The sequence below is a fragment of the Macrosteles quadrilineatus genome, unplaced genomic scaffold (assembly GCF_028750875.1).
Source record: "Macrosteles quadrilineatus isolate MER2022 unplaced genomic scaffold, UCM_ALF_1.0 Scaffold_1__1_contigs__length_201487025, whole genome shotgun sequence".
In the NCBI taxonomy this organism is placed as follows: domain Eukaryota; kingdom Metazoa; phylum Arthropoda; class Insecta; order Hemiptera; family Cicadellidae; genus Macrosteles; species Macrosteles quadrilineatus.
The window spans coordinates 8,846,117-8,870,283 of NW_026542594.1; the positions used below are offsets into that span (position 1 = coordinate 8,846,117).

Here is a 24,167-nt window from a genome sequence, read left to right on the forward strand (position 1 = left end):
CCTACATGGAACCAGTTTGTTGAGTCGTGCTAAGAGATAAAACCGACAAAAACGTAGAATGCATTTAAAGCGCAGCTGCGTCCCGAGGGTTGTGGTTGTTTACATGTTACGGTACTCGCGGGTCAGAGAGGTCACTGGGAATGTCCCGTGATTGGTGGCCGGTCTTTACAATACCGGACTGTCGGGCTTCACATCGGCCTAGTGTTTTATTACTGACTTTTGCAACAATAGAGGTCAATTATGCGCAATCTACTGTTACGTCCGTCCAGTGATGGACGAGACTTCCTTGACTATCTGGTATTCGTGTATTAGAGTATACAGTTATGTTCAATGTAACTATCAAGTAACGATAGAAAACTATTCTGAGTCTTGAAATGAGTAGGATGGCGTGAGTCGTTGGCGTAATTATTGAAAATGCAAAAATAGACTGTAGCCATAAATATCAAAAGTATTCAATTTGAACCCATCACGAAGTATTCAGCACTGTCCAAACTCTTCCTATTTATTTTGGATACTGCAAGAATCTCTCATATTACTGTAAAATAAAACGCTTGTTGTTTTGTCCTGTAGTTACATTTGGGTCCTATGATGTTGTATCAATGGACTTATCTTATTTTAAGGTAATTTGTACACTGAACTTAACTCTTTAGTAAAAATACGAGAGGACTAGCGGTTTATTACATAGATTGTTCTGATTTGTCATAATAATTTGATTATACGACCACAACTAAATAGAACACTAGTATGTCTGAAACTTCGTCGGGCAAATTAAAGTATTTAATTAAACAATGTTTACCAGCAACAATGGTTCGTATAAATTGCTTACAAATAAAAGGTTCTATAATAAAACCATGATAATAAAAGATTCTATAATAAAACCGACTTGATAGTAAAATTTCACTTTTCTTGTTGCCATTGTATTTAGCAGATCGCTAATGAAACAACTATTATAATTCGGAGCCGTCGTGCCTCGGATATGAGACTAACTCCCTCTGGTCGCCGATCAGGGTTGATGATCGTAGAAATAACTATTTTTTAAACGTAACAAAAAAGGTACTATCAATATATATATATAAATCTTTTATTGTACAAATTAAGACACCCTTTTTTGTATCTGGAATTGTGTAAATTGACTTTAAAGGGTACACAAGTTTAAAAAGGGTTATTTGTTTATCTTTATTTAAAACTAATTATAGGCGGAGAAACAAAAATCCGCGTTTACAATACTTCTAAAGCATACGATAACACTGTTTTATCACAGAAATGTAAGTGGGATAAACTAAAAGTAAGTCGAACTTCATATTAGCATTGCCACAGGGAGCGAGTAGGACGTGTTTGAATTTTTCTAAACGACGAACACCAAATCTAGTTTATATCGCTAAACTAGTCTCATAAAATGCTCTTCGATGTGGTCAGCCCACCGTTTTCTTCCAGCTTTAAACGCCTATAATTCACGGTGTAGTGATGTGGTGGGCCCGGGGCTGTAGATAGGCCCGTGTTGTCACTGGAATGCGGCAAAAAGGCAAAGAGTATCAAATAGGAAGGGAGTAAAGGAGAGAAGAGGCAAGAGGAGAAGGGAAGGACCTGTTGGTTCCCCTCCCACCTGCGTCTGCGGGTCCTGCTCAGTTCCGTCCGCGTCTCAGCTACAGACGTAGTTGCCGCTGTTCATTCTCGCCTCCTCGAGTACCTCGTGTATTGGATTGGGTATAATTCGTATACTTGTTCGATGTTATTTAAAAACAGCCCTTAAAACTAAGTGTGTTTTAAAGCTACTCACCCATATCTGTTATACCTTAAAACCTAGTTTGAAGGAATTGAAACATTTTATTTTCTCAAACTTTGTAGAAAGTGAATTACAAATTAAAATACAACATTTTTCTTGGATATGGCTTTTATTTGTGTTCTTGTTTTCTCTCTGTTTGTTACAAGTCGTGAAATCTGTGGTTAAGTGTATAAACAAACGCAATGAATCGCTACTACGAGGCGTATCCTCGACGTTCGGGGATGTTGACTTTGCCACCTCCCCCTCTGGCGGATCCTGGGGCAACCTGGACCTCATACAACTCGGAGCCTGTCCGAGGAGTCGAAAGGATCAAGCCTGAGCGGAATCGACATGGGATGAATGTGCAGAAGCTTCAGTGGAGGAACTCTCAGTGGGTGGATGGTTTCCCTGAGATGGTGAGCTCTATGACAATCGCAGATGTAAGCCCGAGGTTTGCTGTCAAGAGGATTCTGTTGCTCTATGAAAACGCTCAGTATCGTGAAGCTGCCAATTTCATCAACCGCCTTAGCCACTCAACTTTCAAAGCCATTCTAAGCCAGCTTCCGATAGACGTATTCGTCGAGGCTATGCCTCATAGTGTAAGTATCCTAGAGGCACTTTACGCCAAGGTATTTCTGAGTTCTGATTGCGGTGTTAAGATACTGCGACCTGAGGCGGTGCTCATGCAGCTTGTCAAACTCTTCACTGGAAACAACAACAGTGCTGAAAGATGGCTGGGAAGCACGAGGAAACTATTGAAAGTCATCGTACTGTCAGAACCAAAACTGCGAAAGGCTCTTCAACTCCGTAGAAGATCGTTGGATAAAGCTGTTGAAGGGCTCGGCCAGCATGGACTGGTCGGTACCAGCGACGAAACTTTGACCAACCTACACGATGCTCTGAAGGTTGAATTCCAACGGCTGGTTGATACTTACAAAACGGCTTTGCAGAAGCTTGAAGAACTAAGTCTTTCTGGTCGCAGAGACGGTGTAAATAAAGGCCCAGCACCGGTTCAAGCTTCTCACCAGCGGCAATTATCACTGAGGCAAGCTGACATTCAAGAGAGGCTGATCAAGAACAAAACCCTCTTAAATGTGGTTGAGCCTGCTCTAGGAAACAGATCACTGGCCATCCTCCTGGCTATTCTGCAACGTCGTGTGGAGTGTGACAAAGATGCTCTCTTCCAGTTTACGCAGCTCAGGAAAGAACTAGGAGTGGATTCGGAAACAGTCGTTGCACCATTGCTGATGAGATATTCCAACGCTTGTGACCAGGTAAATATAGCACTTTAATTGGTTGTTGGAATTTAGTGGTTTTTGGTTTTAAGACAATTTATTTATGGATAAATTGTGTTCTGCCTTTTCAGCAAATCAATTGGCTATTTCAATAATTCAATGTAGTTCTCTCTTACCTAAGCATGAGACAAAAACGTATCTGACGTTCTTCTGAAGGCAACGTGCGTAGGAAGTCGCAACTCTCGCAATGAACAAATGTATCAATCTCGTATATCTTTATCTCATTTAAAGACTACGATAAATTAACTCTTAAAATGTTCTTCCAAACAAGGGCTTAGACTTCTCTTATTTTCATAACTTGGATATCACAGACCTTTCATTTTTGCAAAGAGACGGAAAGGGTTGTTTCTTTACTTAGAGTCGCGGTCGGTATGGTGACCAACCTATAATTAATAGGAATCAATCAATTAATTGATTCACTAGCACATGAACACCCGGATCACCATTTTTTTAATATATGAATTTATTTTACAAAAGGAATAAACTGAAATATTACACTACATGGAAATGCTACCAAACTAGTATTGAGTAGATCCCAACATTCTAAGGATGGCTTTGATCTTAGCCGACATAGTTAATTAATTCAACTCAAAACCTTTTCAAGGGGTGGTTATATGGATCTTAATATTATCCTTGAATCCTTGATTTAAATATAAGTACTCTGGTTACGTAATCTATTTATACATCGATGACAGCATATGTTTCAGTACCACACGTTTGTTCATGCAATATCTTTAAAATGTTTATGAGTTGTTCAATGCTACCTACGCACACACTACGATGTGTATAATTACGAGTTCACCGAAACTTTAATTAACATTCTTCTGTATATACTTAGTTATAATATGATATGATAATACATATAATATCACATATTTATTGACCTACTCGTGCTACGCTGAAAATCATAACCAGTGGTTGTGGTGATGGTATTGATTTTACTTTACTTTAACACCAAAATGACTTTGCATCCTCTCATGGTATATTTATTTCTGGGCGTGGATTTTATTGAGGTTAGATCAAGGAACTTTCTGGAGGGCCCACTTCACATCCGGCCAATATCTTTTAACTAAGTGATTATGCTAGGACTTTGAGGTTTAGCTCCACCTAACATGAACAAATAGGCCTCCAATGATAGGTCTACTATATATTCGTGTAAAGACCTTCTTTTGCTGAAGGCAGAAGACAATTTGTATTACTATAATTAATTGCTATAGCTATTTCTTTTAGTTAATCGCGCTGACCAAATGCCCTCATTGATTACAAAAATAACCATATCCCGGAATATGTATGATTTGAAGTACACACAAATGGACCGCATTAAAATGTTCCAACCGTTTAGTGACAAACATTGTCAGATGACATTTGCTTGGATCTGACTATAACATCACCTCCAACGACATTAATTCATGTCCCTTCACGACATCCCACTGATACGTTATTAAGTGGTCACTGACCTGATCTTGAGAGCATTGTCATTGACCTACCTAGTAGGCTTTCTACCTTACCTTGAACCTGGCCAGTCTTGTAAAGCGATTTTGTCATTTTACTGCTTTTTGTTTTCCCTATATAACCTCATTAAATATGACGTTTCAACCGAGATTTTTAAATGAATGGAACCCCTATCTTCTTGCAAAGTTTATTTTCAATCGTTGTAATAAATGCTTTAAAACAGTGTGCGAACTCTCCCATGGCAATTGATGCTGTAAAATTGTATTAGGTACGCTTGGATGGATGTATTATCAAATGTGATGCTGATATTGGATTCATTCAACCATGACGGACATTACACATTCTTCAAGTGCAACAAGTCGTATAGATGCAGCCGTTAGGCTAGTTACCATTACTCAGGGAGCATCATGCACTTCCACAGGTGTTCAGCCAGGTGCGGTCTGCAAACCGTGACAATGCTTTACGGGATCTGGCACCCACTGTTCTATGTTAATTGTGCTGTTACCCAACACTAGACCTACTGCTGTATGTACTATACCGTACAGAGCCCGGAGAGCTAGAATACGGAAACGGTGAAAGATAAATAAAATTAACTATTGGGATGAGAAGGGGATATTATTTTGTTTGTAAGAAACAGGACTAATTTACTTACAAAAATTACTTTTAAAGACACGGCTTAGGTCACGTTGGTATGCACGTCGTCACCCACTTAGCTTTAATTTGGGTATATTATGCAAACAAAAAACACTGACGATTTTAACCTTAACTGTATGTTGAAATAAAGAATGAGAAAAATCAATTTAAATAAAACTGTAAGTCAGACCACGCTTATGCATTATACAAATAACACAAACTAATAAGTGTTGTACAATATTTGGCACAAAACATATCATCCCCCAGGTTAAACAGAACTTTCTCAATCATATTTTCTCATACTGAATAAATTCCTGGACCAAAATAAACCGGAGACGTCTCCCTGAAAGGAAAAGTTTAATTCCAAAATTTCCGTGGCATTTCGTAAGAAGTCTCTGGCAAGTAGTTTTTCGAATCTCAAGGATTTTAAGAGGACTTGGTTTAACATTGAGCCATAAAGTGCACTTTTATACAACGACAAACGCCAGAGACGTTATTGGCTTTGTTAGTGGAGCCGAAGTTGACGGTAATGAACACTATAATTATTTACAATATGGATCTCCGTAACTGCCTTACTACATGCTGCACTACATGTTATATGGTGGGCCTAGTAAGTAGTTGCTGAAAGCTACAATTGTTGATCTACACTACATGTTATATGATGTGCCTAGTAGGTAGTTGCTGAAAGCTACAATTGTTGATCTGCACTACATGTTATATGATGTGAGATTCACAATCAGACGACTTAATTTCCATGCAATTCAGACTAGCTGAGAGGTCAAGCTTATTATAACGTTTTAACGATTCCTGTACTTCTATTTTAACACTAATTGTAACTTTAGTAGGTAGACCATATCAGTTAAACCAATGTTTCAAGTATTATCTAGTTATGTCATGTGATATATTTCTCCATTGGAAGAGGGCATGAGTTGAGTCTCTTAAAGAATATATTAACCTTAATCCTGTATCCTGGAACTAATAGATTAAAATATCAACAATAGTAAATCTACGGTCCTAGCATAAGCATTGATTCATTGGAATTATGCATAGCAGGCAACATTGTATTTATTTTATTAGTATCGTGAAGCCACGCAGATTTACAACCGCCGCATGTTTGGTTAGCCCTGTACCTGTGGTATGAAGACTATAACTCCCCACCTGAGACACCTGTGCTGATGCCGATGTTGATGCTGAAGCCACGTTCAGCTTGAAGGCTCACGAGAATCATCGCATTGTCAGTGTCAGACCTGAGGCACCGGAACTCAGTAATTTAGCGAAAGTGATTTATGGTACTTGTAGTTTACTCATCGCAAATCTGCTTTGTGTTTCTGGTCTAGCGAACTGTAAAATAGATTTGATGCAACGATTCTGTCTTCATCACCATACATTATATTTTGTTATACTAATATATTGTTTATAACTTATAACTGAACAAACAAATTTTCTTATTTGGAAAAGCTTATCAACAATTTTCCTTATTTACTAGTCATACATAGCCCCCAGTATATTATAAACTCGCGTTTGGCTCGTTGGAGGCGCTGCGTACCACCCCCAGGTCATCATTTTTGGTTGGGGGTCAGTCCCACGGGAAACAATATGTTACTGGGGAATTGTTTTGCGTTTATAAAATACTAATACTACGGTAAGTAGCCAGTTGAACAGTAAGAACTATACAAGTGGTTAAGAAACTGTTACAGGGGTTTCTATATATTTGGGGGGGACAGGGGATGGGTTGAATTTAAAAATGCTACATTCCTAGATTATTTAGGGTACAAGAACCCAGGTGAACAATCCTTCGAAATGTCAAAAATCAATAAAAATTATTGATTTCACATCATTACATTTGCATGTACCAGGTATAAAAATATCATTTAATTTAAATTTCAGTAGGGTAATCTTATACACTAAAAACTTTTGCAAAACTTATAATACAGTATGGTCAGGCTAACAGCCTGACCATACTGTAGGACCGAGCTACACGCGGTTGGTGGTTGGTACCAAATTTAAGATATTTTCCTGTAGATGTGCAAAATCCCTTAAAACTAAAATAGGCTCAAAAATAAGCATGACAAATTAATTTTAAATTTAAAAAAAAACTGCACGGGCCTATGAGTGCCATGTTGGTTACGAAAGAACAACAAAATATAAATAGAAAATCAAAACAAATGGAAGAAATTCCAATCACATGTTTTATGGGGTTAAAATAAAGAAGTTTGCACAATAACGTAGACCTCGGTAGGTCGAGTTTTCGACCACAGGGCAAGCTCTCGTCATAATGAATAGTTTAAAGCTATGTTGATTAATGTTTAGTGCTCTAGTAGGGAAGTATTATTTCTCAAGTCCTCAGTCTTGAGTTCATACATTCATGCCACATTTTATCAAATATATGTCTTTGTCATCGTCTTTAATAGTATCGAATCGTTCAAAATAATGAATTAGGTAGGCATACCGCAATGACACTGGTAAATAGAATTAATACAGATTCTGCGTACTGATTCATTAGCACTTATAATATTTCTTGAATTGCTGAGTCAGAACTAGACCTTGACATTCTCACAGAGACGGAAGTGAGTTCGTGTATCAGCGGTCACGCTTGTTCCAGTTTTGGTTTACAAATTCCTCTCCAGCTTAATTAAACTCTAAGAATACCTTCTCACTCGCCTCCAACGGCGTGAACGTGAAGGTCGAGATGGAGCTTCATAAATCACATTCGTCTTCCATCCTAGAGAGGCTGTCGGACGTAGAAACCATTAGCATGATTGTAGGGTATGTCAAACAAGATTGAAGGATTTCTCCTGTTTTATGGAATTTGATGTCAAACTCGCCTATTTTACTCGAGTTCTGGACAATATTATATAAGTGAATATCATACCGCTTGAATAGTATTACAGTAGTTCCTATATAGGCTAATACGTCAAAGAGACCTTCCTTTTATACTATTTTCTCACTTTTGAACATGTTTGGAGTTATAAACACCAAAAAAAATAAAAAAAAACAATAAACATAAATTTCAAAAACACAAAACAGCACAAAATGTTTGCAATCATAAATAACGTAAAATACAATAAACCTTACAAAAAACTTAAAATACACATTAGTAAAGTGACTTTACAAAACATACACCGGGCATTAATTAAAAGAAGACTAGGAGTACCTAGTGTCACACTAAGGGCAGACACTAAATATTACTCTTTAGTAGTACGAGTATTATACAGAGTGTGTACAAACTCCTTGGAAAGATTCTTTCTTGTCTATTTTGTTCCTAAGGGCTAAACAAAAAAAAAACATATAACAATAATTATTTCTTATTTTTGTATTGTTTCTTATTAGTTCTTATCTGTTTGCGTGTTTTACCAAAAAATCCTGTATAATGGTTTTACAGGACGGTATGAACAAATCTCTTGGTACAAGACTATGCTGTAACCTAAGTCACGCCGTTTCCAGCATCAGTCATTGGTTTTATCATTTGCGCCAACTATCTCCGAAGCCTGCAGTCACGACTTGTTGCATTTGCAAGGAGTTGCTATAGCTGACCGCTGCTATGTTAGTATGTGCCGAGTAACGACAGGAACGTGGTATATATTCTACTCTGGCAAACGTACGCAACATATGTAACATACCCCAACATACGTCTCACCTCCTGATCAGGAAGACAACCCGATACTCGACATGAACCGAGAAAATCGGTCCTCTTTGCCTCGACGTTTAATAGGCCCAAATAACAGATCTCTCAACATTAGCCCATTCCGGCTTTCACTGGACGCGATCACGTTTGTGACGTAGTCGTGCGTGAATTGGAATGAAGAAGATCGAGAGTGTACGGGAGTGACTGGCGACAGTTGACTAGGTGATGGGTACAGTAGTTAGATTGTACGTTGCTTTACAAAGGAGCTGAGATATAAACAGTAGACTTGAGATTAGGGAGAACTGCTTTGTTAGCTCGGTGGTCCATCCCTGTAGGTCGTTCGGTTTAAAACAAAGCCTCTTGTGGCAAGGGCTACTGCGTCAGCATAAGGGGGTATCGATTGGTTATTATTAGCACCATCAAAACGCTACATTCTCCCTCTTCGCATTACATAGATTACAAAATAGTTGTATTACTATTGTTAACAATATATTAATAAATCTTGATAATAGGTCAAATCAGTGGTTTACAAATGTTCTTTATTACAATAGCTTATTGTTACTATATTTTTGATTTATTTAATTTTATAAATACTAAAATATTAATGTGTTTATTGGATTTATAACCGAAGGCTATACATAGCTGACGGATAATTTATACAATTACAAACACATTAGTACCATTTTTACTTACTTTTAAGACTTTCTTACTTATATAATACAACGACCAACAATAAACACAATATACGTATAATGTAACAATTGAATTGTTTGTTAGGGTAATATTATGCTCGTTAATGCATCTTATTATTAAGTTCAAATTTGCTATAAGATAAATCCCAAGGATACGATAATAATAGCTCTAATTAAAACGTGAATAATTGTCATAACATTTCCCACATTGAAATTAATTTGCTTGGCTGCCCCACTAAATCAGCCCTGACCTGTAGCGGGTCCGATGGTACGATAGAATCCCGTGTGAGAAAGAGTTAGGTTTGCGTAACTCACACTTCCCTCAGCAATGTTACGTGTGCGAGTCTCACAGCGTCTCACAGCAGGGTCTCACAGTCCGTCCCGTACGTGTTTCGTAAACAATGCGTAATAATCAACTAATTAGGCCGTAACGAGGAAGACAAAAGTTATCTGGTTTGCTGCTGTTTGGGATATGCAATAAATCACAGAATAAAGAGAATTTCGGTAGCCATACATAGTACTGAATAAGGGGTTGTTACAAAAAATCTTTTTTGTTAAAGGAATCAATACTGTCTAGAATCTAGATGCAGTTAGTATAAGTAGTGTACATATATGAGTCTAATACAATTTTAGTTTGCAAGGATTTAGCGTACAATGAGACATGCCTCACTTCGCTATGGTCTTTAAACGTCACCTATTAGTAAAAAGAAATAGCGGATAGAATGTACGCAACCACCTTTTTTCACAGAGGAGATCTTCCAGATGATCTAACATCCAAATGCTGTTCTGGCCGGAAGGAGACGTTTTACAGGTTGTTTTAATTACAACAGGGGTGAAGGGCCCAAGGCCAGAGGACCATTGTAGCTATGATGCAAGGTGGATCATCTGTAGAAGACACTGAACAATATCTATTGTAACAGCTGACTTCCCTCAGTTGTGCCACGGGAACTGACAACAATGGTGGCACTGGCAGGGCACTGCCTGCTTGATGGCACCGGCCACAAAAACTCAACAGGAAAAACAAGGAGCATCCTGTACAGAGTTTAGGAACTTACCATGGTTGAATAATGAGGTACATTCTTTAGTAACTGAAAAGACTTATAAATGACGTGTTTTTCGTCCATACAATCGAGGGAGGTCCAGCCATTGCCTGAAGATAACCATAGGTCTGAGTTTTTAGATGTTTCAAAATGACGCTCGTAAATCTATATATTTAATACGTGAGGGCGATTTCCTGTAAACACTACTCCTCCGCTGATAATGGGTTCATTTATACAAACTATGTGACAAAATAAAGTGCTTTTTATATAGACGCCCCTTTTACCAATTCATGTAATATAAGTATTGGGGCATTGCCCCTAAGGTTGTTTAAGTTTTAGTGCATACCTTACGGAGAAATATTGTGTTTGCTTTAACAGATTTATTACTATTAACTATTATACAGTGTATAATATTTATCATCATAATATTAATATTATCATACTAAATAGCTTTTGATGTTAAAATACATATAGCTTGCATGTTCTTAGCTGAATATAGGCTAAACAAATGACACAATGACGTCATCATTATCCTATTATACAACATGAAAATCCGTTTTTGTGAACGCAACTCTTGTTTCTTGACCTTTTTAAAATTTCAGTTCATAGTTTTACAATAAGGTTATAGTTTTTGAATAGGTATGTTCCGATGGCACAAGTAACCAAAGATAGTTTTCGTACGTAATATCACATACCGGTACTTTAAAACATGGTGTAGCTGTTTTTATAAATTAAAATGTTCAATATGGTTATGTTCGTTTCTATGATTATTATACATATAATATATTATACGTATTATAATAGTGATATAAGAGGAGTAAGTATAAAATATAGATGTAAGCGAAGTTAAAATCAAAACGGGCTGAACTATATCACATATATTAGTCTGGGAATCAAGAGCGGAATAAAAGAATGTTTAATCTGTAATGAATTTCCTATGGCTCCTCGTTTATCTTTTGGCAGCCACATATTACAACTTAACTTGTAAATGGTCATCGCCTGCCCCACGTAACCTTATCGTTTCTATACCTTTTTTTATGTTATCGTTTCTTTTTTATACGTTTTGCGGGATAAATCACGTTGTCTAGGTCCACAATGTGTATACCATAGCCTACATACATCTTTGTCTAGGCCTACATCGACAGCAACAACTCGGCCACAACGTAGAGACTAACCGTTGCAGAAAGGCGTGGTACTCTTTTATCGCAGCATGTTAAAAGTAGAAATATACCTTTAAAGCCGTACTAAAGGATAATGCATTCCGAGGTATGCCTGCTCTGAAAGGCGGTGTCTCGGCTCACTCTATCTCAACCACCAGACATTTATTCACGATGATACGCGGAACCTGGTGATGAGTGAGGGTAATTAAAGTAGAATGCTTGTATGTAACCCAGCACACCGCTAGGCGACCGTGCGTAACATAAAGTCTCCATTGTTTGAGCATTGCGCCTGCCTTACTCCACTTCTCGTTATAGTGCACGGACCACGGGTACACATTCGATGCTATCAGTCGGCGGTGGTCATGCGTCATAAACTCCAATGACTTATTGTTGCGTGCTTGTTACCATGTGCGAATGGTTTACAAGTAGGTTTAGCTAATTAGATCAGTCTTCCCACCATTGTGTCAATAGAGTAGCTGATTGCTTCTGTCCATCAATGAAATTAATTTGGAAATTTGGAGAAGGCTGGAGAGTCTCGTATTTTCTACAAATAATTGCTAAATGGACGTTACCGATTTTTCAACTTGTTTTAAAGAGGTCAGCGGCCTCTTTTAACCTTGCATTTGCCCGTCCACATAGACGACAGATCTGTGCGTGGAACGTATACAGCAAAGCAAGGGGTGAGCCGGTACAGTACGAAGGTGAACTGTACTGATGGCAGTGACCAAGATCCGAACCCACGACATCGCTGTCTTGGGCCCGAAGTCTGTGACGCTACCGACTGAGCCATCGTCTCACAACTTTGATCAACTCTCCCAGCCAAAGCCAGACGGGATTATAGGTCGTTGGATATGGCTTCGTGAGAACCCTAAATGAAACAATCAGGACTTTCTCTGCCCAATCCGAGAGTAAAAGTCTATCTTATTGACAAGATGATTGTCTATCAGTGAGAGATGCAATCAGTGTCGGGTTAGATGTGGTCTGTGCGGTCTGGGTATGGATGTACTCGACAGCCTGATGTTGCAGCAACTACGGCTCATACTTGCAGTCCTATAATTTATATTTTCAATAAATACTCTCACCACAGCAAACCTGCAGACTAAGCGGATTTAAATTTGTCTAATGGGATTTTAACTCAGATATTTCCAAAAACAAGTATTCCCTATTTAAATAAAATCATATTTAACGAGTACTTGGGTTCGCCCAAAAATACAATTACATGACAACATAATTACATATAGCATAGGCCTACTATAGTAACTAAGTTTAGGGAGTTATGTCCTATTATAAGTACTGATTGTATTGATAAAGTATCGATATTAAACCTGAATGATGAAAAAATTAACTTACCAAATTGATCAACTTGATCCAAATATATTCACAAGCAAGCAAACTACAACAGTTGTCTTTTTCTCCATAGAAATAGCATTGAAATTTAAAATGTACTGTTGTTTTGGAATCTTCTCCGTAACATTTAATTGAACAACAATGCTTCGAGGCATAGAACATTGTTTTCAAGCTCTACAAGATGGCTTCGATAAAAATTGAATATCTCCATGTGTTGTGGGTAAAAATAAAAAAACAACAAATTCAAAAATTCAATGTCCAACGACTCGCCTTCCCCATGACCCGATCTTGCTGGTTCGCTAAATCATTCAAGTTTATCCCGACATATCTCAACATCCAAGGTGAAAGCCAAATTTTAACTCAAAACTAAGAATAGTATTATGTAGGTGCACTATTTTGGGCGTCGGGTTTTGGGGGAGGGGGGGGGGGTTAAAGTTGAAAAAGTGCTAGTTCTTTTGTTTTTATAACTTATATTGAAAAACTATGTGGGGTTTAGTGCATAATACGTAATTTATAAAAATTATCTACGGAAAATTCAAACATGAATGTTCCTCCTCATAAAGTCAATGCTTACAAAGTTACAAAAAATGACATTTTTCGAAAATGTTAACGCCTAAAAAATATCGGTACGGCAAAATATTAAAAAATAATAACAAAGATGGAGCTATACAATTTTTAACAAATTCACTGGATAGCCTATAAAAATTATTTTAAAGCATCATTTAGTGATACGCTACCCATTCAGGGGGCGGGCCGCAAAGAGTCAGAAGAAAATCTCGAAGGTAAGCATAAGCATACACATCAAATTACAGAATTTAGGCATTAAAATACAATTCTGCCAACACGAACCCAAACGGACAACACTGAGTCAACAATTGCAGCCATTTAAAGATTCAAAATTTCAAATTCAAAAAATCTTTCAACGGCTGCTCTAGTACCATTCATCATAACTTAATACAATAAAAGTCGCGTATTTCCCCCCGCATGCATCATCATATGCCCATAAGAGCGCTGCAAGACAATACATATTTATACAAGTCCGTTCCACATGATAAATTGCACCTTAAATCAGGCACTAAGCGTTCATGAGAGTAACAATGATGGATCGGCGCGGCGGCGGATAAAGTGCTCTCTTTGCTCCGAGTGAAACTGAGTGTTTATGGCTATCGGCACGCGAGAACTGGAAGATCGGGCCGAGGAACGTTGAGACGGTGATCCATCCTAGACTGGTTACCTTCTGAGTTATGTGCTGGGAGCCGACGCTCATCCGTATACCATGTAAATAGCTCGATATCAACGGCCGATCTAGGTTGTACGATCAGTCTTGCCATTTTGTTCGAGGAGATTTACATTAGCTATCCAACACCACATTCATTACCGTAGCGAAGCTTCAGTTTCATGCTCAGTTTAGCAGAGAGAAATTACAATCTCTACATGTTTGACCGTAGTTCATGTTCTTTGAAGTGAATCAATAATGTTAAGATTGAATATATGTGCTATAAGCATAGCCTCGTTTGAGTCTCTTTTCACAAAAAGTATTTCTCGTGGTTTTTTTTTCATTTCTATGAAAGCTCCGATTGAAATTGCTGTTATTGAAGAACAGATTCTTATATTTTCTAGATATAAACTTAGGGTAGTTTCTAATTCTATGTTTATTTCAATTCCGTGAACTGCTGATAATATTTCAAAATAATCATAATTATTTTGTGAAAAAAATATCTTGGAATTAGTCTATTTTTTACTTGATAAAAACAAAAAGTAAAACCGTGATGTTAACTTGACGAAACCCCTAAGATTTCCATCAATAAGGTCTTCCATCAATCCACATATTCACCTGTTTCTTTGAGAAGGTGTTATTTTTATGTATGCTCTCAACTACCAATAAAAAATTATAACAACAAAATTACAAAAGAATTGATTTGAAAAAATATCAATACGATTTACATGTTTAGGCCGAATTCTGTCACACTTTACTCCTAGGTTTGGACTGTAACTTTGATAACTATGAGATTCGACTAGTAACTCTCAGGTTTGGGATTATCTTGCGTTCAAAAGGGTTAAAAATATTGTTACTGTTTTGAGGTTGGTTTAGGGGGAAGCTTTATTTAATCAAAAAATGCCGAACGGTTTATTTTACACCAATATGGACACCTTAATGTGTAAGTGTACAGAAAAGGAATAATTTGTCAACATTAACGAAATTGTAAAAAAATCGTTTTTCATAGATCAATAATATAGATTCTCAAATAAAACCCCTAGATGGCCATTTTCCAATCTGAATTGCAGTTTTTTATGTTATAATTTATTTACGTAACATATTTTTGAAAAAAAAATGGGATATTGGAATCTTTTATGAAAAGAAATAAGAACTCATGTGTGAATTATGCTACTACTGTGTAGTGAAATTTATATCGTTGTGAATACCAGTAGTGTTTCTTGTGACTTTTGAAATCAAATCACATTTTTCAGCGAATTTCCTATTAGAGCAGTAGCTATTACCGTAGTTGGCACGGTAAGACCTAGGCCCGGAAACGATTTACTTTTTCATTTTGATGTCCCCAAAGACCAAAAACACCATTCGTTCAAATTTGTATATACGTCCGTAAACGCGATAACTTTTTCCCGTAATTAATTTTTTCCCGATTTTGATGACATTAGGTTTAAAGGTGTAAGGTGGGATAAACTTGAATTAGTTCACGAACCAGTATCATCGGACCATGAGAACGCGATATACGGAGGTTTTATGGGGTAAAAATGGGTTTTCTCATTTTTGACCCTCAAAACACAAAATTTCTCAATTGCTCTCTAGACCTTTTTAGCTTAAAAAATTAGTAATTTAGTATATCAAAGTGTTTTTGTGCGGTTATTGGTAACGGAGTAAATAAAAAAAATAATTCCCATGTTATTCTTATGGAGAATATTGTAAAATGTTGTAGTTTGCTTGTTTATGAATATATTTTGATCAAACTTGGCAAATTTATTCATTGTATACTAAGCTATTAATATTGTACTAAAACAGCTATTAATTTAAATAGTTTACTATTTATATATACGGTAAAATATTTATTTTAATATTTTAGTATAAATATTTTACTAGTTTCCTTGAAGCAGCAAACCTAGGTACTCGTTAAACCTAATGTTATTTAAAAATATTTAATTGAAAATCAATTCAGACAAATAGAATTTCGCTTCAGCAGGTTTGCTGTGGTGGGGGTATTTATTATTAAGTTTATCGGCTGTTGAAATCAAACTTAAATACAGTGGCCTACCTTATCTGATATTTGCACCTCCGTGAGTTAAAAAAAATAAAACACTCGTGGACTGTCCCTTGCACACTCTTCCCCGTCGTGGATACTTATGACCGCGATGTTCCGATCTTGAAATATTTTAGAGACATTCAATACCCTTTTAGGTTGTAGTAATTCAGTGTTCGCAATTGCCCTCTTTAATTACGTGTCTGCAATGATCCATGTCCGCAATTGCCCGGACACCATCAAATAAGATCTGTAATGTTAAAGATGGGATTCGACCTTGATTGAACCTTACCTAGCCCAAGACATGCTCGACAGGCGTGCACTCGTCTCAGACCACAGCCCTCGTCTAAACCAGATACTGGATCAACACAGAGCTAAATAAACGAGTAAACAAACGGAGTGAATCGTAAAATGATATCGTGTCTGGAACCAAATACAAGTAATTCAAATGACTAGGTTATCAATTACTTCAATAACATAATATTCTCGTAAGATTACATTGAAAAATAACAAATACTATGGAATGCTTAAGAACTCAGGGGTTAAACATAAGAGGTACGTTACGTAATTGTGACTTTTAGTTGGTGGTGATTGAATGCTCTTCGGCCATGAGAGAACACATTTTAGGTTAAAAACTAAAATACCTTACATTATATCCACTTGCAGGTTGCCAGAGTAACAAAACGCAAAATTTATTAGCACCTTCTTCTTTACCTTTTAAAGGCAGCAGAATGAGACAGATTTCTTGGGAATTTCAGTTACTGCTTTTTATTTTCAGAAACATACGAGTTATCAAAAAATAATTCGTCGTTATGATTTGCATGATCACATGAATGTCGTTTTACTACAATACGGAGCTATCTGGCAGAGATGACAACCTTCGATTGGGCAGTTGAAGCCATATTGTGCAAAAAAAGAAAACGCGAGTTTTCATAACTTTCATTCATTCTCTCCACACAATGGGCCTTCGTTGTGAGATGGGTGTTATTTTCAGCGGGCGCTATCATAGAATTACAAGAATCGTTCTGGAATTTGGCACATTTCTCTTCTGGATGAAGGAGCGTGATAGGTCTGTAATTGTAGAAAGCAGTTTTGAAGCCAACACTGTGGTAGATGCTGATAATTACAGAGTTGCCGGCTAGAGGCGTGGGTGTAGCTGCAGCCTCTATTATTACATTTCAATGAGACAGGAGGACAACGGAACTGACATGGTCATGGTGCAGGGTTCTACTAGTGGAAGTCTTTCTCTCCCGCTGGGCACCTTATGATCCAGATGGTTGTTCTCAATACTTCCAAGCCACATAGTGCATCATTCATACAAGTAGTAGTTGTGTTCATATAGTATACACTTTCATTAGGGCTATCACTGTACCACTATCAGCACATGATCAAAGTGTCAGAGTTGTTGGGGATTTTAAAAGAAATGTATGAAACCCCTTTTGACTTAAACCGTTTAACCCCAGTTAGATTAAATACAAAAAAATTAATCATTCTATCAAAAGGCTTTCCTTGAAAAACTAGACTTTTAAAGGTACAAAATCGAAGCAAAAGACGCAGAGACAGACTGTATAATCAACAATTACAACGAATTTTTCAAATTCATCGTGACAAAGTCTCGTATTTGACTAGCTCTGACTGGATGGAAAGATTGGAAAGGCACAAGCTTCGGAGGAAGCGTAGGTTGTAGTCACACACACGCCGTGGCGGGTCTCCTCTCCGAACCTGTTCAACTTTGACTTATCTCTCATAACGGGACCCAGAGGGCGAACGGTTGGTCCCAGTTTATTGTTATTCAAACATTTAATTGCCTCGTAAAACCACAGAGACCCGTTACAAGGTAATTAACGATCTTAATGGAATCCTCGTCAAATTTAAAGACCTTTGAAAATGATAACGTATTCTTGATCAGGTGAAATTGCTTAATCGAATCTTAACCCAGATATTGATTTGTTTTGCTCTTAGGAAGTTTCCACTTATACCAATAGCAAATGTATGTGAATTTTTTCTGGACTAAACACAAAACCCATGCCTAGGAATACCTATGGTAAAGAAATTTCATCATCGACAGTTTTAGGAACGTGGTCATCTTGATTGTATTATTTTCTCTTTTGTGGCTCTGGAGCAGAAGTCATACATCTCTCCTCCAATGCCGATGTATAAAATGAAACTAATAAACACCAATACGCTTCCGGTCAAATGACAGGTATGACAAACCGTGACAATGGAGTATGTGATCCGAGAGTATTGTTGTGTACAATACAGCTTATTAGTGCTACCAACGTAACAGAATGACTTGTCCCAATGTTCCCACGCCGGCTCCCACGATCACGATCCTGTATCTGACCGCTGCAAAAGGTTACGCCCGACTTTAATACTTGAAGATTGTGCTTAATAAGCCTCTTGCATCGTTCACTCTTTATACGCGTACGTGTACATCTGCATCAACATTGACTGGACAAAATCACGGTGATTACCGATCGAGGATAACGATATTTATTATAGTGTAAAATAAATAATAGTGTAGTTGGTTTTACAGCTCGTAGTCATACACTTCAGTCTGTGAGTGTAACAACCTGTGTCACACAATCAAATTCATTGTAGTTTTCCAAGGTACTGCTAACCAATCCGCTATAAACATGGTATACAGTTCCTTTAAACTCTATGGATTATGTTTTTAAAATGGTCATAAAAATCCTCGGTATTCCTTATCATTCTTAAACGTCTCCTTTCTTGCTATCCGTCTTAACTTCTTATTCCAATGTGGTGGTTTCTGTTTTGATGAACGCTAACTAAAAAACGGACTGAAATTCCTAACAGATATTGAGCGTGAGTCCCTACCGCAGCAAACTTGCAGAAGTAAATTTCCATTTGCCCAATTGGATGTTAACTTAAATATATTTAAATAAAGTTAGGTGGTAAGGCCCAATTAATATTCCCCCTTCAATTTATATAGGCAAAACCAATTTCAATATCACATAATATGACAATCCAACCCCAATACACCTTTATAAACAAACTCAAACACATATATACACAAGAAGAAAGAAGTAAAACTGTTTTGGCCACACGACAAGTGACAAGAACGAAGCTCTAATTACAACATTGGCATAACAAATCAACGAAGTAAGTGAAGTAGTTTACTCTAACTTTAAACTAAACATTTGCATATTTAACTAAGCCTTTAAGCTTATTGAACATATCAAAAATAGTAGGTTTAACGAGTATCTAGGTTTGATGCTACAAGTAGGGTAATAAAGTGTGTTTTTAGTAAAATATTAACATCTTATTACAAAATAAATAAATTTCCCAAGGTTGTCCAAAATATATTTGTAAACAAGCAAACTACAACAGTTAAGATTTTCCCCTAGAAGATAACATCCATAAAATCCCCTCCGGCCGTTATCTGTTAAGTCTAATGTTTCAAGTTGGAACTTTTGTCAGTAAATATTAATAGGTCTCCGTAAAAGAATCAAAAACCAAAACACCTAATTTTATTTTTTACTTTATTTTTTTGTCTGTCGAAAATTAATTGATTAAACCAATGCCGCAGCTAAATGAATAAAGCCAAATAGATCTCCCATGGAATAAAATGGTACAACTGAGTTTGGTTATGTATCAATGAGGGTTGTCGTAGATTCTTCAGTAACACATTATACTCTTCCATGGCCTGAAACCCAAGTCCCAACTAACAAAAATGGACGGTTCAATTCGGTTATGTAGTATCTTCAGTTGTCTCAACGTCAGAACCAGCAGGCTGAGCTTATGCAACTCCACAACGGTCGACTTGTCTTGTTCCCCCACACCCAGACAGGGCTGGTGCTGGTTACCTCAACAACGCCTGGTTTGTCGATCCTCCCACGACCACAGGATAATGCAACACAATCGTCCCACAACCATCTCCCACCGTCTCCCGGCTCAACCTCAACAACATACAAGGTCAACACGTGATGCACAAATAATATTAATTAATTGTGCGGAGTGCAGATTGGTGTAAAGACAAATATTGTAAATACTCATAAGACCATTGAGTATTTTACTAAGTTTTACTGATTAAACCACAAAGTCTAAACTGGAATGATTTGCTAGCCATGATATTATTATTATTATTATTTTTAGCGAATTTCCCTATAGGGAAGTAGCTATTACCGTAGGTCTCATGGTAAGACCTAAGCCCGGGACCGATTTACTTTTTCATTTTGATGTCCCCAGAGGCCAAAAACACCATTCGTTCAAATTTTTATATATCTATATATAGAGATATATATATATATATATATATATATATATATATATATATATGTGTCCATCCGCACGATAACTTGAGTAATTTTTGTCCGATTTTGATAAAATTTGGTTTGAAGGTGTAAGGCGGGATAAACTTGAATGAGTTCGCGAACCAGCATGATCGGACTATGGGAACGGGGGTTTATGGGGGGTTTTATGGGGTAAAAATAGGTTTTTCCCATTTTTGACCCTAAAAACACAAAATTTCACAATTTATTTCTAAACCATTTTGTAGAGCTTAAAAAAACAAAAAAATTAGTATATTGAAGCGTTACTATGCGCCTAATTGTAACGGAGAAAAATAAAAAAAATTGTAATTTTAAAATTCCCATGTAGTTCTTATGGAGAATAAGTCAACTGTTGTAGTTTGCTTGTTTATGAACATATTTTGATCAAATTTGGAAAATACATTAATTTCTTATTAAACCACAGTACCTTTTAATATTTTACATTAAAAAAAACTTTTTTACCCTTCCTGTTGCAGCAAACCTAAGTACTCATTAAACTAATTCTGTTAAAATAGGGAATAAATGTGATATTTTTAAGGAGACATTTTAGTTTAAATCCAATCAACCAGATGGAAATTCGCTAAGTCTGCAGGTTTGCTGCGGCGGGGGTATTTTTTTTTTAAACCGCTTAGTTTGGTGGTTTTTCCGAGATAAAATTAAGAAAACCCATAAAAACAATGTTTGTTAAATTTTATTAAGATTTAAACCTGCTGAGGTTTTATTCAAATATCTTACCAAGCGGGGATTTGTTTAGGGACAAGAGTTAAAGTGAAAATTAAAAAAAAGTTAAGTTAATGAAGAAAATTAAATTAAGTTAATTAAAAAGTATTACAGTAACATTTTGAATGTTCAAATTATACTGCGTTACTACTACATATTGTAAGCCTCGCTTATCAATATCTCATTCGTTTTACTGACCAAACACAATAATTTGTCCAGTAATTTACGTTTTGCAGCTTGGTTTGCTTCGGAAAGCATGAAAATTATACATATTTAGAGACACTGGTAAAATTTAATAATACTTGTTAAAGATTCTCCGTTCCCGAGTGATCTTATTAAATAACAGAGCAGTCCAGGGTCAACTTTCCCCAATTTTTCAGCAGCCCCGGGCAGGGGATCCGGTTCCAAGTAGCCCTATGGCCTCGATCCCCGCGCATCTTATTTACTACTTTCGCTCCCTCCAGTTGCCTCGATTAGTCATAAGCTTCCCACCCTTCAACCCAAAAACTCGGCCGAAATACTTTCTTTATCTCAAAGACACTAACACAATCGAAAAACTAACAATTTATTGAGTTGCACTATCTATTTTTACCAGAACAACCGGTACTTTCAGAGCATTCAGTAAACTAACGGCGATATCTCCGTACAACCGTTACGCACATGCGTGTAACATTGTTGTCAGCGCAAATGGAAACTCTGGATGTAATAAAACATTTGTGTAATTTGATCCTAAATGTAATGTTGAATGCAAGCGTGAAAAGAAACGTGCGAAGACCATTGAACCCGCTGAGCACCAACGGTAGATGACGTGACAGGGCACGCCCGTGCGTGTGCGGACGTGTCGACAATGAGAGAACAGTGTCAACAGTAACAACACTCTACGTGCTAGTGCAACAGAAGCGCACAACGGACAAAGATTGGACCGCTTCGCCGCAAATTGGCCAAACTAGTCGACGATTCTCCTACTTCTAGGGAACTGTGCCGTGCCGGTGTGGCTATTGTACAGTGTAGCTAATTGCGTGAAGCTTCTTTCAGCGACGAACGAGTTTAAGGTTTTCTAGGATACGAGGTAGGATTTTCCGCTCTGGCAAGTACAAAATGAAGTGTATCTGCTTTAGTGGGTAATTGCTAAATCTTAACTGGTGAGAGTAAAAATGTAAGCGTTACTGAACATTCCAAAATGTTTGTTGTTGCGTTTTCCTTGTCTGTAAAGTTTTTTTCATCTTTTGCTTTGACATATGCATTCTTAAGCATCAAGCAACCATTGGAAATAACTTTTTAAACCACGAGTTAAACATTTTTATTCGCTAAAGACTTATTGATGTCATGCATGAAAAAACAGCATAGTGTTTGTTGTGCTCTTGGTGTTTTTATACACTTAATGTTTGCTATTCTGAGATGTGCTAACGAAATTCTATAGTCTGTTACTTAAAGTGCTAATAGGGTAGGCTGGTTATCTATTGTTTATTATGTTGATACAAGAGGGTTTTATAATATTTCTTTCCTTCTTTGCACATATTTCAAAGGGGATTATCTTATTTCTGTATCAAAAAATGTTAGTAGGTACTGTACTGTAGTGTAATAGCCAAATGTGACCGCGAGAGAAGACCACTAAGTGAGCGAACTATTGATTTTACTAACCAATCACCGATTCCGTTTGAGAGATTATTAGTTTAAAGACGTATAATAGAAATCCAAGCCATTAATGAAACTCGGCCTGGGCCTGGGGTTGGCGATTTGTCGGTGAAAGATAATTCGTCGCCGGGCCACCACGGAGGGCAGTGACCGGTAAATCCAATGCAAACTGGGTCTTGTCCCCGGGATTTGGTGTGGGCCGGCGCGCCTGGGCTGCAATTATAGCATAGTCGGATGCTGGTAAGCAAGAAATGCTCACTCATCAGGTGATAAGGGAATTCTCTGACGATGTTTAATGATGTTACATGGCAGATCGACACGGATAGCTGTTTGAGATGCGGCTTCCTTTCTTCTGCATTGATGTTTGTAATCTACATCTACATCTCCTTCTGGTTACTTTATCAACTGTTGGGTTCAAACAATGTCAATGTTAATTAATTTTTGTTTAAGTGTTCAATGCGTATAGCCTATAGGCAAAATTTCATTTCAAATTTAAAATAAAATTTTTTCAGGGTATTTAACAATTACGTATATCATGCTGTCAGTCCAATATTTATATTCTCTAAGTGTTGTTATATTCATTAACCTATATAAGATAAAAATCATACTTTAATCCAAGGAAAGAATAGTAGTTTATTTTCGGTGTTGCTTTTCCATCACGACGAATGAAATCTGCTTTGGTATATCGGATCATCGTACGAATCACGTAATAATTAAGAAGAGAATTTGACAAATCTTCATCAAATACACTTGATTTATACAAGGTTGTCAAAGTTTAACTCCCGCTTGGATTTTAGTCTTGATTTAATTGCCTAAGGTAAATGAGGGGTTTTAATTTCTTAATAACTAGCACATAAATATGGATTACCAATAGCATATTATTTATTTATTTATTCATTTGGAATACGTTAGGTACGGTAAACTGCTGTCATTATTGTGCGAATTTGCTTGGATGAATAAATAAAGTGAAATCACTTGACGGTATGATAGGCTCTCAGGCTTGTTTATCGCAACGTAACTGCGCCTATCAGTATCTCCATGGGAACTTGAGATTGATTGAGTGATTGTCAATAGAAAGCGCGCAAACTGACATCGTGATTCAAGCCCGCAGCGCGTCTGCATTTCCGTACCCGATTCGCAAATCGATTGCTATGATTGGTCTGTATTGGCCGGTCGATTGGTCTCGCGTAGATCCAGGCCAGCTGACGAACTGACGCATGTGTCAACAACAACAAGTAGGTCGTTCTGACACTTTTTCGT

The 24,167-nt window shown here is 37.1% G+C and overlaps 1 protein-coding gene across 1 annotated transcript in view; it reads left to right on the forward strand.

Moving 5' to 3' along the window:
* Positions 1-1,641: 1,641 nt before the first annotated feature.
* The window catches only part of LOC128982471 (uncharacterized), a 60,938-nt gene continuing 38,412 nt past the window's right edge, over positions 1,642-24,167 (forward strand). The window contains exon 1 of the mRNA XM_054401436.1: positions 1,642-3,036. Within this exon, the coding sequence (XP_054257411.1) occupies positions 1,966-3,036 (1,071 nt within the window). The 5' untranslated portion in view covers positions 1,642-1,965. The remainder of the gene's footprint in view (positions 3,037-24,167) is intronic.